This window comes from Sarcophilus harrisii, chromosome 4 (genome assembly GCF_902635505.1).
Source record: "Sarcophilus harrisii chromosome 4, mSarHar1.11, whole genome shotgun sequence".
Lineage (NCBI taxonomy): Eukaryota > Metazoa > Chordata > Mammalia > Dasyuromorphia > Dasyuridae > Sarcophilus > Sarcophilus harrisii.
Window position 1 is genome coordinate 423,511,832 of NC_045429.1, and position 18,816 is coordinate 423,530,647.

Genomic DNA, 18,816 nt, shown 5'->3' on the forward strand with positions numbered 1-18,816 from the left:
AAATTCAAACCATTTATTGCTGTGTCCCCAAGTCATTGTACCTGAAGTCTTTCCCACAAGCCTGTTATCACTTACCCTTAAATACCTGTGTGGCCCATCGACCCTGGAGTTCTGAAATGGGCATGATGGGTCCCAGGGGCTGGATCAGGCCGATGATAGCAAGTGTTGGTTTCTCTAGGTTAGGTGGGAACACCTTCCTATACAGGGAAGTTTTATTCTTGACCACTTTGACGGAGTCTTCAAGGAAGGGGAAGTCAAAGCTATAGCCCGTAGCAAAGATAACGGCATCAATATTATCCTCCCTTGTACCATCTTCAAAGATGGCAGCCGTCTCTGTGAATTCCTTTACATTTCCCTTGACTCGCACTCGGCCAGAAATAATTCTGTTGGGCAGGTCATCGTTGACTGTGGGGTGCTGGCTCAGAGCTCTGTTTGGAGGCAAAAAAAAGAGGGAAGAAAGAGAAAGGAAAGAGAAAAAAATTAAGAACATGAGAGAAAGATTGTCTAGTGTCAGGGAGATTTTGCTTGAGTTGAGGGGGTTTCTTAAGGGACAAGGAAACAGTGTGTGCTATCTTGGAATGTGTTGGTCTGTTTAATGAGCCTGTATCAGTATGGAATGAATTAGGGCTTCATAGAAGAAAAGATGTAGTTACTGGATGATTTAGAACCTGAAGATAAAATGAGGAAAAAAGGAAAAAACGGAAAAGACACAGTATGACTTAAGAGACAGTGATAGAGTGGCAGGACTAGTCTGAGCTTGAATATCACCTCAGGCATTTACCAGCCATGTGATTATGGAAAATCACTTAATCTCTTAATTTTCTTATCTAAAAAAGGGGATAATAATACTCACATTACCTCTCAAACAGGTTCAATGTGAGAAAAGTATTTTGCAAACTTTAAAACATTACATAAGAGTGAATAGTTATTATTGGAGAATATTTATGGGATCTACCTAGAGGGTAGGCTGATATTATTTAACTCAAGCTCAAAAAAAAATCTACTGTACAATATGGGAAGATGTGGCTTGAGAGTAGTTTACTATGGAAAATGCTGGTCATTTTCATGAATTATAGAAATGTGACTCATTTGAGTCACACACACACACATACAGAACACTAATATGATTTGGGCTGCAAGAAGTGAAATAGAGTGATTAGAAATAAGGAGGTAATATCCACTGGACTCTCCACCACCACATCTGAGGCACTGTATTCTACCTCACTAAAGAGGCCATGAACAAGCTGGTTCCTATTTATTTATTATCTTAAGGGTCCACCATTTACTTATTAACCGCACAGCACAGATAGTCTGATCATTCTTCTCTGGACTGCTGGGAATGCCTTTTTCTTCCATCCACTCAGCTTTTATTTCAAACACCCAGCTCATACACCTTGTTTGAAATGCTAGGAGCATACCTGTGCATAGGCTTCAGACCATACATTTCATGGTCAAATCTTGCATTCATCTTTCTTTCCAGAAATGAGTTCTTTGTAGATAGGCTTAAGAACTTTGAAATAAAGTGTTTGAATCGGGAAAAGAAGATAACATCAAAAGGATATCCGTTATCCCCTACACGATTTATTATCCATGCACCCCTCCTAGTGCTGAGGAAGACCTGGGAAGAAGAGAACAGCAATTTGATCAAGTCTCTGCTCAAAGGCATTCAATGATTCTCAACAGCCCACTGGATAAATTCCAAACTCCTCTGTTTGATATTCAAAACACTCTAACAACCCACCTTTGACCTATCCAGTAATTCTTACTTTTATCTCCTTACTTTTCCAAACTACCTCTGCCCTATCCATTAATTCTTATTTTTAGATCCTTACCTTTCCAAACTTTCCACTTCAGCCATAGTAGTCAACTAGTTGTTTCTCCATCACAAACTCTACTCATTTGATTTTATTCATTCTATCTCTTCTACCTCTTTTCATTTCTCTCTTCCTGTGCATATCCTAGTAATATCTGACTCAACATGGAGAAGAACCTCCATGGTATCTTCCCAGACCACTTATCCTAACAAATAATTCCCAAAGCATCTATTTTCTTTATCACTCATCTGGAAATTGATTGTGCATTTTATTATACCATCTTTTATTGCTGTTTTGAATGATTATATTTTATACAAATGTATTCATATTTTATTTTCCCAACTAGACTAAAGGTCTTTGAGAGCAAGATTGTGTCTTAGATTTCTTTATGTTCATCACAAAATTTAACCTTACATAAAGCTGATGATGTCCAGAAATATTTGATTGATTGTTTGATGAAAAAAATCAAATTTTTACTAGGATCTCAGGAAATCAGTTCGGTGTCATGTGCCCATTGTCATTCTTCCTCTGCCACTCCATTCTTACTACTACTACTACTACAATTCCACTGGTCTCCTTCCCTTTACATTTTCTCCAATCCCATTTCATTACTACTGCCAAAAATAATCTTCCTAACAATCAATTCTGAACATCAACTCCCCAGTTATAAAACAATAGCTCCCTATTGAAAGAAAATAAAATAAAATCTCCTCAGCCTGGACTTCTATAACATGGCTCCAATCTGCTCTTATTTCACCATCCTCCCATTCCTGTGCTGTATATTCCAGCCAAATTGGGTGATTCACCATTCTCCAAACTCAATATGTCTTTGCCTCTTTTGTGCACTCATATATATCCCCATTCTTGTAATGCCCTTTCTCTCTCCCTTCTTTATCTCTATCTACTGTAATTCATTCCCTTTACAACTCAGCTCAGATGTCATGTTCTCCACAAAGTCTTTCATGATCCTCACGAAGTCTTTCGTGATCCCTTTTCTCTCCTTGAATGTTTTCTCTCCCTGCTCAGATTTTTCTAGATTGCTTTGAGGAGGTCTTTCCTTTGCTTCCACCACAAGTTACCTTCCATCTGTGTTCTTTTTTCCAGTCCCTTGCCCCTTTAATTTATCACTAATCTCATTCTGCTAACATCCAGCCTTGGGTAACTCCAAGTATCCACTTTGCTCTTACTCACTCTTGTGCTCTCGCTGAGCACAAGGGGTTCCATGTTCTCCAGCACTTTGCCTCCTCTATCACTTCTCTCCAAAGTTTCTTTGTCTATGAGTTACTTTCCTGCTGCTCACAAACATACCTATGTCTCTCCATCAAAAAAACCTTCTCCCCTTTTGTGGGAGAAACTGCTCACTGAAGAACATGGATCACAGGAGCCTCCACCTGTATTTTTCTCACTCTTTTAAGTCTCAGCAGCCTGATCTCATTATTCAACTGAAACTGTTCTTTCCTAAGTTGTCAAGGATCTCTTAATTACTAGATCTAATGGCCTTCTCTTAATGCTCATCATTTTTTACTTTCTCTGGGTCCAATGACACTGGTCTCCTTGTTGTTCCACTATAAGACTTTCCATCTCCTGACTCCATGTATTTTCACTGGTTGCCATCCCATCTTTTACAAGAACCTTTTTCTGGCCCCTTTTTATCTCATGGCTTCTATTTGATGGTCATCTCCAATTTAACCCAGATAAATTTTGTTTGTACATAATTGTTTGCAAGTCATTTCCTTCATTGGAAAGTAAACTTCTTGAGAACAATCTCTAGTCTTTTTTGTATTTCTCCCTATCCCACCTTCCTCCAGGCCATTAGCATAGTGTCTGACACACAGTAAGTAGGCACTTAAATGATTGATTTAACTGCCATTTGTAAAAACCTAAATTAGTACACTTTAATTCAACCCAAAATATGAAAATCTGGGTTTAGAAAACAGAAATGAGAAACAAAGAAAATTTAGAAATTAGAAAAAATTAAATTAGAAGAGAAATAAAGTTAAATTTAAATAGAAATTTTAAAAGAAACTATTGTTTTTTGTTTTTTTTTAAATAAAAGGATTATACCACAGGATAAAGAAAAACAATAAATTTTTCCTGTGTATAACTTGAAAGTATGATTTTATGATAGAAAATTAATAACTAGAATTTATATTTATTTTTTCAAAGACATTATTTACCTACATGCCACATATACTGTGCTACACGCCCTGATTTTGAGGTCCAAAGAGACAATCTCATAGTTTCTACAATAATATTTTTTTTCCTGCTTTTCAAATATTTTGACAATATCGTTAAACATCCTTTAGTTACTAATTCCTCCTGGTATTTAAACATTGGTATTGATTTACATAATTTTTCAGGCTTTCCTCTGTTATAAAATGATTTGATGGCATCTGGATTCCAGACACTGTCTCCATTCACAGCTGACTAAAATAGGCTGTGTGATGATGTAAGTTTTGCTTTTTTTTAATGTGATGATGGGTTGGAGGACAAACAAAGTGAATAATTCACCGATTCAAACCTGTTTGGCTGTGTGGCTGATCTCCACAGCAAGATCTCCTCCAGAATTCCCGATGCCAATCACAATAACTCGCTTTTCGGCAAATCTCTGTGAGTCTTTATAGTCCCGGCTGTGGAGGTACTGACCTTTGAATTTCTCTATCCCTGCAAACCAAAGGCAGAGTGATTCCATGGGGGAGGGCAAAGACAGCCTGATACCAGTTCTCTTACATGAAAGAACATTGACCAATGCTACAACATCTTCCTTCCCATTTACAGCACACCTTACTCTCTAGAACTTTTGCTTTCTTTCCTTCTGTTTTCCATTAGCCTCAACCCAGAGCTCTGTAGCTTCCACATCACAAATAAGTTGCTTAAACTATCAATTGTCTTCTGTGGGAAACTTTCTTCTCTTATCTCTTTTGTTTTACTCTTTATACCCCTTATATCCCTTTTGCCTTTTTTGAATTCTTTTCCCTGTAGACCTTTTTGTCTTAGGCCAAAGAGGGATCAATTAATATTTTTGTCTGGTATAGAAACTTTTTTCTTCACAACTGACAAATTCTAAATTTCTTCTGCGTTCTTACAAACATACACTTATGGCCATACATATTAATACAGATTTGTTATAGTTGCAAAAAAAAAAAAAAAAAAAAAAAGCTGAATTTCAAGTTAGAAGACCTGGATTTAATCTTGGACATCTTCTTGGTCTCAAGGGTCTCTGAGACTCCTTTCACTTTTATGATATGATGCTATGATATCTCAAAGTCCCAATATCTCAGTTGGAAAGGCAACTATAACATCATTTCACTACATTTTGTCCCCCAAGAATGTTAAGATAATAGTTAGATAATATAAGCTGACTTCCAATCTTCCCTTGTTGTTGACTTGATAGCTAAATCCTTGAGGAAGGTAAGGGAATGGTCATCTCCTTAAAGTAAAACATAGAAAATCAGGGTCTTTTGCAGATTTCTTGCCTTAATTTTTATTTCTGGTTCACTTACAGATTTCTTGCCTTAATTTTACTTCTGGGTCATTTGCAGATGTCTTCCTTAATTTTATTTCTGAGTCACTTGCAGATTTCTTGCCTTATTTCTACTTCACTTGCATAGGACATTCTTTTTGGTGGCATCTGGCCACGATCCTACCACATTCACATCTGAAAGACTCGAGTAACAAATATAGAAAGTTCAAGGCCCTTTCTTCTAAGATGACTTACCAGGGAAGCATTCCAGGGGCAGGTGAGCATTGGTGTGATGGCCAGTGCAAACCATGACTCCATCAAAGACATTCACTTCTTGCTTCCCATTCGATTCAGTAACTATGTCCCACTTGCCTGAAGTGGCAAAATCGGGACGCTTCTTTACACTGCATACAATAGTCTGGAAAGAAATGGGAGAGATGCTATAATCTGGTGGGTCAGACTTCCTGGCTGAGAAGGGTTGGATATCCAATTGCAGTGTTAAATTCCTTATTAGGGAGAGCAAAGGCATCCCCAGTGCATAGGGAACCTTGAGGGGAGAAAATGATTTTTGAATTACACAAATAAGCCAATGAGAAATATTTCCCAGAGAAGATGATATCTTAGGTGAAGAACTAGAGTCTCATGACTTACTTTGATGAATCTTTTTCTTCATTAAGATCAAAGTGAGGCAATTTCCACAAGGGAAGTTGTATAAATTTTCATAGTACTAATCCACTAGGCCGAATTTCTACAAAGAGCAGACTAATGTTGTTCCTTACTCTTTCCTTTCTCACTTGTTCTTTTTTTTTTTCTAAAATTAATTATTTTAATTATTTTTATTTTAAAATTATTTATTGATGACTTTTTTTTAGCACTGTCATTTTCAAATATAATTGTATTTATCCAATGAATTTTTCCTTATTAAAAACAGAAAGCTAAGAAAATCAAGAGATTATGTCTAATAGGATCCATGTTTCCAAGTCAATTATATCTATCTACCATAATTAGTTTGGCCATTCCCCCAATTAAGGGGGACTCTTGACAATTGCCTTTTTCTTTTTTGTTGTCATAAAATTGCTACCATGAAGATTTTGGCACACATGGGATTTTTCTTTCCTTGACCTCCCTGTGAAATATGTTTAGCAGTGGCATCTCTAGGTACAATCTCTAGATAAATTAAATAAACAAGTTCTCTGCTTTTCTCTGTATAATTCCAAGTTGTTTTCCAGAATGGTTGGGCCAATTCCAAGCTTCAGCAACAATGCATTAGGATGCCTGACCTCCTTCAGTCTCTCCAAATGAATAATTTCTATTTCATTGTTTGTTTTTTTGCCAAATTATTAGTTATGAGGTAAAAACTTAAGAATTATTTCTATTTACCTTGTAATTAAGATTTTGGTGCATATTTTCATAAAAGTTATTGAAAGTTAGCAATTTTTCCTTTGAAAACTTCATATTATTTGACTATCCACTGAGAATACCTCTTGGTTTTATATATTTGCATTAATTTATTTTTATATTTTTGATATTAAAACTTTATTAAAAATAGTTGATCTAGAGATTCTCCTCCAAATTACTGTAAAAACAAGTGTAGTAGAAATCATCTATTTTTCTCTTTTAGGATAAGCTCTTTCTCTTGTTTGTTTCTCTATCTTATTATAATTGGGAAGGGTATTGTCTTTCTATTTTCCTCTATTTTAAATGACATATTCTTTCATATTTAGGTCTTGCATCCATTTGGAACTTATTGTGGTGTATGTATCTGAACTTTTTTTTTTTTTTAAAGTAGTTTTCATGGTTAAATAATGGCTCTTATTAAAGTATAGATTCATTTCCAAATAATTTAAGTTACTGAATTTATTAAACTACTGAATTAGTTTGTTTTGTATTGTTTCTATCTAGTCTATTCTACTGATTTACTTTTCTATATTTAAACTTGTACTAAGTAATGCTGATGATTACAACTTAATAATATTATTTGAGTCTAGAAGTCCTCATGCGTTCTTATTTTTTTCATTGAGATTTTAGACCTTTTGCTCTTCTAAATCATTGCCATAGCACTAAATCTGTAAGTTAATTTAGGTAGTTTCAGCATTTTTGTTATAGTGGCATAGTCCCAACCATGAACAAAGAAGATTCCTCCAATCATTTGTTTTTTCTGTAAAGAGTGTATATAAGTCACATAATTGAGTTACATAAAACTTGAGCATACCTTCATATGTGGAATTTTATTCTTTTTTTTTTTTTTTTTTTTTTTTCTGAGGCAATTGGGGTTAAGTGGCTTGCTCAGGGTCACATAGCTAGGAATTATTTAGTGTCTGAGGCCAGATTTGAATTCAGGTCCTCCTGACTCCAGGGCTGGTGTTCTATCCACTGCACCATCTAGCTGCCCCTTATTTTATGGTTTTATAGATATTTCTAATTGGATTTCTATTTTTATCAATTCTTTTTATTATAATATAGAAATATTGATGAACTTTGGGAATTTATTTTGTATTCTACTACTTTATGGAAGCCATTTATTGTTTCAATTACTTTATTTTCAGATTCTCTGGAGTTTCTATGTTGTCATCCACAATTAAGTATAATTTTATCTCCCTATGTTGTTGATATGAATGTCTTAAATTTCCTTATCTTATTGCTATTGTTAGCATTTCTAGAGCTTTACCAAATAGTAGTGGTAAAAGGTGGACAAACTTATTTTTTTCCTATACTCATTAGGAACGCTTCCAGTATGTAATCACCCTATATTTCAGAATTTAGTTTATAGCTGAAATCATGAACTCCTAATATGTATACTTCACAGAACTACAGTGAGGATCAAATGAAATAATAAGAGGTGAAAAGTGCTTAAAAATACGTCACTATTATTTTGGCATTTGTGAAGTAGTCCTAGAACTACATTCCCACATAACAAATTATTCTCTCATTGCGAGGGAGAAGACCTTTTCCTTCTCTCTCTAATCTTTCTGCAGGTGTCAAGTCCTGAGATATTTGTATAGCAAGGATTTTCTGAGAAGAGACTCAGAACAAAGTCCTTGGCATTCATATCTATCCCACACAAATACTTGCAAATATTATACAACTTCCAATCACAGGCAGACAGGCCCCAAACCTTTTCTTACCTTGAAACGAATATACTTTAAGAGGTCAAATTCTTTGGCGTACATCCTGTAGTACTCCATGATTTGAGAATTATGCATGAAGTTAGGAAAGTCATCTGGGATGAGGTAGTCACTGAAACACATCATTTCCTTGGAGGTGTTGATGATCACTGATTTGTAAATGCTGGCTCTCCCTTCTTCTGGATTCTCCTGCAGTAAAGGTGACACACAAACAAAATTCTCACGATTTATTTCCTGAAAGAAACTTTACAGTTAGTGAGGATGCCATCCATCCTAGATAACCAGTGACACTGGGGAACAAGGAGTGGTGGAAAAGATCAGATGTTGGAATCCATGACTGTGGATAGGTGTCCTATTTGTGCCTCAGTTTTATCAAACATTACATTTAAATGTGGGCCAAGAGGAGAAGGGCAAGAAGAAAAAAAGAATGATTCTTTCCATCATATAAGGAATTTTATAAAGGTGAGATGATACCTTATAAGCCAAGTTGAACTCTTTGAGAAATAGATGCTACATCAGCATCAAAATGATAACTGATGGCTAATTTTTCAGTTGAAAATAGTAAGAAGAATGGGGAAAACTGGTCAACCTGTAATGTTGCCATTACCAGTTGTGGGTTAATGTGGTTTGACAGGATAAGAGTATTGGGCATGAATGGCCATAGGGAAAAGTGAAGTAAGGTTTCTCTCTGGTCTTCAGGGTGGTCTTTATATTTTTCCCCTCACAGTAACTACCTCCTATTAATCAACACGAATTTATTAAGTACCTACTATATGCCATGTACTCTGTTTTGTACTGGGGATACAATGACAAAAATGGAATAACCTCTTCCTTCAAGGAGCTTGCATTCTGTTGGGGTGGGGGGAGATAGCATATGTATCTACAAGCATAGACACAATATATCCAGTAGTTTGGGAAGGAATGATACAGGCTTTCCACAATCTGAAATCACCCAATTTATATTCCCCTTTGTGAATGATATATTTAGTCATACCCTGTATTTTCTTGATTCATGCCTTTTCTCACTCTGTTCCCCTATGTATGGAATGTTTTCCTTTCCATTCTGTAACTATTGAATTCTTTCCCATTTTTTAAAGGCCAGTCCCAATATCACCTTCCCTCTGAAGCTTCATAATGAAGATTTGTCAGTAAAAAGTATCCTCCCTGACAAAAATCTCACCTTGTAATTTGTTAGACAATTCCCTATGTACTTAACCTAGATATATACATACATAAATATATATATATATATATATAAATATATATATATATATATATATATATATTGGTTTTCTATCTTCTAATACCTTATTGGGGCATGGGAGGCACCTTTGGGTTCTTAAAGTCTAGGCCAGTGAACGTGAGCTCTGATGGGTCTTGCCAGACTAGAAAAGCTTTCTGAATTTGTATCTGCAAATGGATTGTCTGTCAACAGAGGGTCAGCCTAACTAAGTTCAAAGAGGCTCACTGTCAACTTGTCTATAATATTTTGATCACATGAACTCACAAAGGCCATTTCCAGTGTGTGTGACCACATCTCAGGAGAATTTCAGATGTAGATGAGAAAAATGAATTCATCTAGTTTCATTCAGCTCTGCATGGAGCCTAGAGACCTGAGCAGACATACTGACTGGCAGAGGCGGAGAGGGGCAAGAGTTTGAGACACAGACATCTCCTGGAAGCTGGAGCCATGGAAAGGGTTCCAGCTACAATGCAAATCTAGAGGCTTGAGTTACCTGTGGAATGTTCCCACTCCCACAGGTGGTAGAAGATGTTATCATTTTGCTTATGGAGATAGAATTTCTCATTGCTATTTGGTTTATTCTGAAGTTTTGTGATTTGATGATGTATAGTTTTTGTTAATTAAAATAAATGGGATAGAAGCCTTGAGTAATATTTACAAAACAAATTTTAGCCCAAATTCCCCATAACAGAACTTGGAGGTTCCAAAGCCACATGGGGCCCAGGTTACATACCTAAATAGAAGTCTCTTCTAAAAATATATATTATTAGGTGCAGCTGGATGACACAGTTGGTAGAATACCAGCCTGAAGTCAGGGGTACCTGAGTTCAAGTCTGCTTCAAACATTATCTAATTATGTAACCCCGGGCAAGTAACAATCAATTACCTCTTTCCATTGTACCCATAAGGGCAGCATGAAATACCCTGAACTTATACAAAAACATGCATCTATATCCTGTTAAAATACTAAGCACTGTTCCTAAATTGCAGCTACTATCAGCCTAAGTTTTGAAAAGTTTTTGTCTTTCCCCAGTCAGGGATAAGAATACCATGCTGGGATTGCCAGCTCATCTGTTTCCTCCCCAATGCCCCCCTTTTCTGTATGTGATACCAACCCTCAAAATATTCTCTCCCCCACAAATCAATTCTCCAATTCCCCCCTTATCTGCATTCTCTGATTCCCCACTAGGAAATCCTAAATATTTGTAAGAGATTGTAGCCAACTACAAGAGGGAAGTATGGAACAGCAATGTGCTCTTGGTGTTTCTCTTCAAGTGAGGAAAGGGAACCTGAAAGGTGTTACCTGTCCATATGTATGTGCTGGGGAGATAGGGAGGGTGACCAGGGGAAGGAAGCTACCTGAAGGTTTACCTGAAGTTGTTATAGCATCCAGGAAGCTGGATGGCACTGGGTATAGAGTGCAGGCTCTGGGTCAGGAAGATCTGAGGTAAATTCTTGTTTCAAACATTTACTAGTGTTCTGAGCCTACATAAGTCCCCTAACTTTTCTCTGTTTCCTTTTCTGTAAGGGGATAATAATAGTACCAATTCACATGGTTGTTGTGAAGATCAAATGGATGAACACATGTTAACCTCCGTTTTTTGCAAAACTTAAAGAGCTTCCTCTTCTTCCTCTTTCTTCCTCCTCCTTCTCCTTCTCTTTTTTCTCTTCCTCCTTCTCCTTTTACTTGGCTGGTTGGTTATTGTATTTTGGTTCTCAAAGAGGATCAAAATGGCCTCACAATGTTGGACTCCATCCTTCCTTTCATCCATCCATCCATTCATCCATCTTTCCATCGAGATAGTGATGTTGATGCAGGAAAGATTCCAATCTTTGATTCCCAACCCCCCTAGCTAATGTAAATTACCCTTTGACTCACAAATCCTGGTCCCTTTGAATTCCAATAGAAGGTCCGGACCTGTCCCAGCCCCACCCGGATCTGAGCCAACTCTGGGGCTATACCCCAAAGCCCCTCGAGCTAAGTCTCCGATTTAAAAGGACCACACTGGGAACCTCTCTTTGCAGAGATTCCAAACATGGTCACCATGTGAGGACCCTCTGTCCACTGGACCCTCTGTCCAGTGCCCTCTTTATCTCTACCTTCACCTATCTCCTACTTCTAGACTCAATAATAAACCTCTTTTATTAATCTAGCTCTCTGGGCTAATAAATGCTTTTATTGGGAATCCGTGCCACTACTAGACCTCATATACTGCCGTATCCTTGCGCCGAATCTAAGGGAGTTGCAGGGGAACTCTGTTTTGACTCCCTGTACCCCAAACCTGCCACTAGACCTTAACTAAACCCTAATTTCATTTAGGTACCCGAAATGTAGACCTCAACATGTGGTCTACACCTCAACATTCGGTTCCTAACCTCAACAATGTCATTTAGATCCTCTTCAAGAACCAAAGGACCCTATTCCGGGTTGCAAACCATAGTTTAAGAAGCTGGGCTACAGAGGAATTTCAGGCTAGAGAGATGAATTTAGATAATGCTGGAAGCTCTAGCTACTGAAAACTATGTCTGTCAAGCAGATGACTCTGGTATGTTTCAGAGAAATCTGGAAGATCATTAGTAAATGATGTTCTATTATTTTCAAATTAGCTGCTTTCCTAGACTTAATGATTTCTAGAAACTCATCATTCTGAAACTCTCATGTCCTTAGCATCCCTTTCCCCTGGCGTCCCTTCTTCCCTCTTCTTGAAGAGGGTAGAGATTCATCTCATCATTTCCCATCCTCCTGCTTTCCTAGACTTTTTGATCTCTAGAAACTCATCATTCTGCAACTCTCAGCTCAGATCATACTTCATTATGCTCCACCTTTCCTTTTTCAGCTTCTTTTTAATGTGTTGTCTCCATTAAACTGAATTCCTTAAGGACAGGAACTATCTCATGTCTTTCTTTGTGTTTCCAGCTCTTAACACAGAACCTGGCACTGTAATTGCTTAAGAAATGCTTACTGGGCATAGTAGAATTTACTTTAAAGTAAACTTCACTTTAAAGTTAAGATGATAGACATTTTCTTTAGCCTGAGAGGCAAGATCTTGAGAAAAGATATGAAGATTTCACTGAGGAAAAGAGCAAGAAAACATTTTGCACCTTCATTTGAGATGTGGAATGGGGGAAAGATAAAGAAATTGAAGGTGTTGGTGAATCCACGTTGACCCTGTCCTGGTGCAAAAATTTTCTGACTCAAAACCAGTCCTTCCTCTTGAGCCCTCTAGGTATGAAGCAGCTTCCTTTGTCTCACAGAAGAGAGTTCATTGTTCGGTGAAGTTTTGCTCATCTTCAAAAAATCAAGGAACTTTTCATTTGGATAGTCAAAGTTAAAAAATGGAACTCTGAGTTAAAGTTTAAATCTGTAAGCATTTTGAGCAGGACCAGGAGATCATTATATACTTCAACAACAATACTAGATGATGACCAGTTCTGATGGATCAGGCCATCCTCAGCAACGAGATCAACCAAAACATTTCTAATGGAGCAGTAATGAACTGAACTAGCTATGCCCAGAAAAAGAACTCTGGGAGATGACTAAAAACCATTACATTGAATTCCCAATCCCTATATTTATGCACACCTGCATTTTTGATTTCCTTCACAAGCTAATTGTACAATAATTCAGAGTCTGATTCTTTTTGTACAGCAAAATAACGTTTTGGTCATGTATACTTATTGTGTATCTAATTTATATTTTAATATATTTAACATCTACTGGTCATCCTGCCATCTAGGGGAGGGGGTGGGGGGGTAAGAGGTGAAAAATTGGAACAAGAGGTTTGGCAATTGTTAATCCTGTAAAGTTACCCATGTATATATCCTGTAAATAAAAGGCTATTAAATTTAAAAAAAAAAAAATCTGTAAGCATTTTCAGACTGATTTGGTGAAGGTGATGCTATTTTTTTTTTAATTTTAATTTTTATTTAATTAATTATTTAATTTAATTTTATTTAATTAATTAATCCATTCAGTTTCCAGTTTCTAGCCACTACAAAAAGGGCTGCCACAAACATTCGTGCACATACAGGTCCCTTTCCCTTCTTTATAATCTCTTTGGGATATAAGCCCAGTAGTAACACTGCTGGATCAAAGGGTATGCACAGTTTGATAACTTTTTGAGCATAGTTCCAAACTACTCTCCAAAATGGTTGGATTCGTTCACAACTCCACCAACAATGCATCAATGTCCCAGTTTTCCCGCATCCCCTCCAACAATCAGGTGATGCTATTTTTCAACCAATCAATCCTGGATGTGCTATCAACCTAAATCCATTTCCCCTTCACTAGAGAAGTTTAAATATTTGTTGTCATCTTTTATAAATATTTGTAAAATAAAGAGTTTGGAGTCTCCAGAGATAAAAGGAAGACATGAAAAGGGTATTTTAGAGGAAATGCATACAGAACATAGCAACTTTATGAAACATTCCACAAAGCAATATATTGTTTTAGACAAAATGTATATAAATTCATGCATGTTAAACCTACAAGAGACTACTAAAGTAATCAATGTTTTGGTAATATGTCTGTGTTCTCCTTTTGCATTTGAGTGCTCCAGTAATGCTACCAAAATTTAAGATACATATCAGACCATTGTCAAATAGCCTCCACAAGTATTTTTACTTTTACTAGTCAACTAGAGGATGCAATAAGTTCAAAGCAAGTTCATTTAATAAAACAGCACATTAAGAAAAGTAGTGGTATCCATAAACCTAGCGCATACTGTCCCACAAATTCACATATTATCAAGAGAAAGACTGATACATCCTATTGGAATGGAGAAGTCTTGAGGGTAGGAATCATGATTTTGCTTTTCTTTGTACGTGCTCAGCACAGTGTCTGGAACAAACTTAATAAACGCTTAGTTAACACATATAGGGAGCACATGTAAGGAGCATCCATGGCGCGGACATATGTGGCCAGGATAATTAATACCTTCAGCCCTGTAGAGATGTGATGATCATCTAGGGATACCATCTCTGCAGGATGACACATTCTCCCTGCCTGCCATATATTTGCTGCCGATTGCCTCTATCTCTTTACTGGACATTAGTTGGATTCCTACCTCTTCTACCTTGAAGGAATGGGAGCTATATCTCTTATCTTGCCAATCAAAGGCTAGTTTGAGTCATTTGAAAAAAGCAGGGCCCTCACTAACCCTATTATCATCCAAGGGCAAAATAATCCTTTCTCTGTATGGATAAGAAAGCTAGTCAACTCCCCAAAGCTCAGTCCCTGGAGCTTTGCTATTTTAAAATGGAGAACAACCAATCCCTTTTAGCAATGTAGCTATTCATGTATCTGAATCATGTATTGTATATTATTCGTGTATCATGTATTCTGAATATTCATTCAGAAGGCAATGGAAAAGCATATGGTGGGGATGAGAGAGCTATAACAAACAGGGACCCATGAAGCAGATTTATTTTTTTTTTTTTTATTTAATAGCCTTTTATTTACAGGATATATACATAGGTAACTTTACAGCATTAACAATTGCCAAACCTCTTGTTCCAATTTTTCACCTCTTACCCCCCCACCCCCTCCCCTAAATGTCAGGATGACCAGTAGATGTTAAAATATATTAAAATATAACTTAGATACACAATAGGTATACATGACCAAAACGTTATTTTGCTGTACAAAAAGAATCAGACTCTGAATTATTGTACAATTAGCTTGTGAAGGAAATCAAAAATGCAGGTGTGCATAACTATAGGGATTGGGAATTCAATGTAATGGTTTTTAGTCATCTCCCAGAGTTCTTTTTCTGGGTATAGCTAGTTCAGTTCATTACTGCTCCATTAGAAATGATTTGGTTGATCTCGTTGCTGAGGATGGCCTGATCCATCAGAACTGGTCATCATCTAGTATTGTTGTTGAAGTATATAATGATCTCCTGGTCCTGCTCATTTCACTCAGCATCAGTTCATGTAAGTCTCTCCAGGCCTTTCTGAAATCATCCTGTTGGTCTTTTCTTACAGAACAGTAATATTCCATAATTTTCATATACCACAATTTATTCAGCCATTCTCCAACTGATGGACATCCATTCAGTCATGAAACAGATTTAGAGTAAAAGATGTCATCCAAGAAATATATAATCAAAAAGGAAGATAGGATGGTCATGTATTGACAGCAAGGGACAGCCAATGGTCAGTTATTACAAAGGTATCCTTGTAATGTCAAGAGAAAGGGAGGAAAGCTTCCAAGTTCACTGGTTAGGAAGTATAGGGACAAGAATCACACAGGATGAGTTAAAAGAATTAGACTTGTTCTGCTTGGTCCTAGAGGACAGAATCACAAGTAGGGGGTAAAAATTGGGTAAAAATTAGGCTTGATATCAGAGAAAAAAAATTTTTTTTTGGAAAAATTAGAGCTCTTCAAAAGGACTAGTTTGCCTTAGGAGGCAGTGGGTGATTTTCCTTAGACGTCTTCCAGTAAATCAGTTCTTAATTTTTCTGGACCCCTTTGCAGAATAATATTTTTAAATGTATTTGATATAGTACATAGAATTACAAGGGAAACCAATTTATTAAAAAAGCAGTTATCAAAAAAAAATTTTTTTTAAAAAGCGGTTATCAAACTATTAAAAAAAGTTTATAGATCTCAAGTTAAGAATCCCTAAAGGAGAGACAGAATAACAACTTATCAGTCATGGTAGAGTAGAGATTCCAGTCATGTATGAGTTGGGTTAGAAGGCCATTGTTATCCTTCTCCAAATTCTGTAGTTTTATGGTTGCAGCTCTCACCTTTGGAAGAAACATGTCCAACACTGGGAACACAGAGCCATTTTTAACAATATTTGACCAACTTCTCTGGCAAATAAGATCCATTTCCTTGTTAGCACAGGAAATGCTTATCATTTCCACTTGAAGATTCTGGGTCCCTAAAATCCATTTTAAGGAGTATAATAAAAGAATCCTCTTCAGGACTGAGGCAGAAAATGAGCTTCCAAAAGACTTCTTTCCTCTGGATTGATAAGCAAATCCAAGCAAAAAAACACTCAAACATTAAAGCAAGGTCAACAGCCTGAACTCTTAAAGGTTGTCTTTATTATATAAAATGGAGCCACTAATTTGAGCCAGGCTATAAATTAGGAGGATCTGTCATTGACTTGGGCTTTGAGTCACCTTACATCTGTCCAGTCACATCCTTTCACACTTCCTTTAGGATCACCATCAGAATCAAGCAGACTGATCCAATATGAATGAGACAGCTTCTCTCTTGTAAATTGATACAAAATTCCACCTAGGACCCACTAAAAGTCCAAGTCATTTCAGATATCCTGTTCACTCCTAAATAGTGTTTAACACTGCATTGCTGGAGGAGAAATTGAGGCTGGGGACTTTGCACAGCCCACTTTCACTAAAATCCAACTCATTTGCATGTCACATTGATGTAAACTGAGATCTTTTGGGGGGAAATGATGTAAATTGTGTCTCTTTAGCCTTTGAGGTGAACCCTGAAACTGTCCCCCTTCTCAGGGGAAGTTCCTGAGTCCCCAATTCTCCTCTGAAAGAGGCCCCCTTTGGGGAGCCCAGTTGGGTGGTCTCAGTTGAAGATCTTGGCCAGGGAGTGATCCCACCCTCTATTGAGTTGAAAATTAGTCTGGGACCACTCCCAGTAGCTCAAACTCCCAAGATAAATAATCTCTTTTCACTTGGAAATCTAGGCCTGGGCCACTGTCAACAACTCCTGGTTATGTAATCGCATTTAATTTTGAATTGAATTGAAGCCCCAGGCCTCAGAGGGCTAATAAGAAACAACTCTGAACCCTGAATGGTCACAGAATTTCTAAACAGGATTATGCTTTGTCAGGGAAGCTGTTTTAGCAAGCTGTCCTGCCAGGACTCTGCCCACTAAGAAGTCTGTCTTCCTAGCAAGCTGGCTTCTCAGTGCCAATAAGTCCCTTTTTGCATGGGACCTGTGGCTCTGACCAGAGGGGATCTCCCGTTCCATTTCTTACACCTCATCATTTCACTTGCCTGACTGGGAATCCCCAAGTATCTGGACAAAGTAAAGCCTTTTCTTGGTGTCTATTCTATAGCTAGGACGATCCCAATTCCTGGGAAAATTTGGATTGTTGGAGCTCCACGCTCAGGCAGAATTCTATCTCAGGGATGCCTGAAATGAATTCCTGCTTTCTCTGACAAAAGTCCCCTTAATCAGGGAGCATTTTGTCATCTTTCCATCTCTAGAGAAGGACAAGGCCCTAAAGAATCAAGGAAATCTAAGGCTTGTGGCAAAATGAGATGGAACACCTCTAGGGATCTTTCCTTAGGAAGTCTCTTAAAAAACATAAATTTGGCTTAAAAGATCTCAAACCTAAAAAGCTTAAATTAAACCAGCACTGTGGAATGCTGCTAAAATTTGCTGGAAGGAAATTTTCCCTGCTTCCTGCTCCTCGAGGGACACGGGAGCCCACCTCTGCACCCCTATGCAGTCCCTCTCAGGAGGCCTCCCTTCCAGAACAAGACCTTATGTCTGGCACTATCTCCCTAACTCTATCCCCCTCGCCTGAACTAGATCCTGAGACCCCCGGCCTTGTTTCTCCTCCTTAGGACACTGATTCTATCCTCTGCCCCCGGGGGAAGCAGCAGACTCCCAGGGAGAGACACTTGGAGCAGAGTAGAGCCTCTTTCCATGTCAGACCTCTCCCAGACTGAGGAGAAACCTGGCCATCGCTCTGGAGACCCCACCCAGCTTTTTCAGGGGTCCAAGGCCAAGGCCCTCCTTGATCTGTCCTGGGGAGATGTTAATATTGAAGAATTTGTCCCAGATACACGGAGGAAGCTGCAGAAGCCAGCTTTGGGCCCCCAAATTTCTCCCTTAAAAACGGCTGTTGGAGTCTTTAATGGTAGGGATCAGCTGAAGCCAAGGACAGAGGCCACAGAATTAAAACGAGATTTGGACAAAAGTCCCTCCTCTTGGCTACTGACATTTCCGGGAACCACAGAGGTTTGTGTTCTAGGTGACATGGAAGCTGTCCGAGGAGAACCCCCAGTCCTTGTCCTGAGTTTGAGCAGGGGGAGCACTGGACTGGGGTGGGGGGGGGCAGTATTGCCTACAGGGGACTAACTGCCCCACCAATGCCCTGCCCTCCGGCCGGGAGCTTGGTCAGCTCCCCCATGCTCCCCCTTGCCCTAGGGGGGGATTGCAGGGGAATT

The 18,816-nt window shown here is 38.0% G+C and overlaps 1 protein-coding gene across 2 annotated transcripts in view; it reads right to left on the reverse strand.

Moving 5' to 3' along the window:
• Positions 1–18,816, reverse strand: part of FMO5 (flavin containing dimethylaniline monoxygenase 5) — a 65,316-nt gene that overhangs the window by 11,821 nt on the left and 34,679 nt on the right. For both annotated transcript variants that reach the window (XM_031967405.1, XM_023503513.2), the window contains 5 exons: positions 8,403–8,591; positions 5,533–5,695; positions 4,336–4,478; positions 1,419–1,618; positions 76–428 (listed from right to left, as the gene is read on the reverse strand). In XM_031967405.1, coding sequence (XP_031823265.1) covers positions 76–428; positions 1,419–1,618; positions 4,336–4,478; positions 5,533–5,695; positions 8,403–8,591 — 1,048 coding nt within the window. The remainder of the gene's footprint in view (positions 1–75; positions 429–1,418; positions 1,619–4,335; positions 4,479–5,532; positions 5,696–8,402; positions 8,592–18,816) is intronic.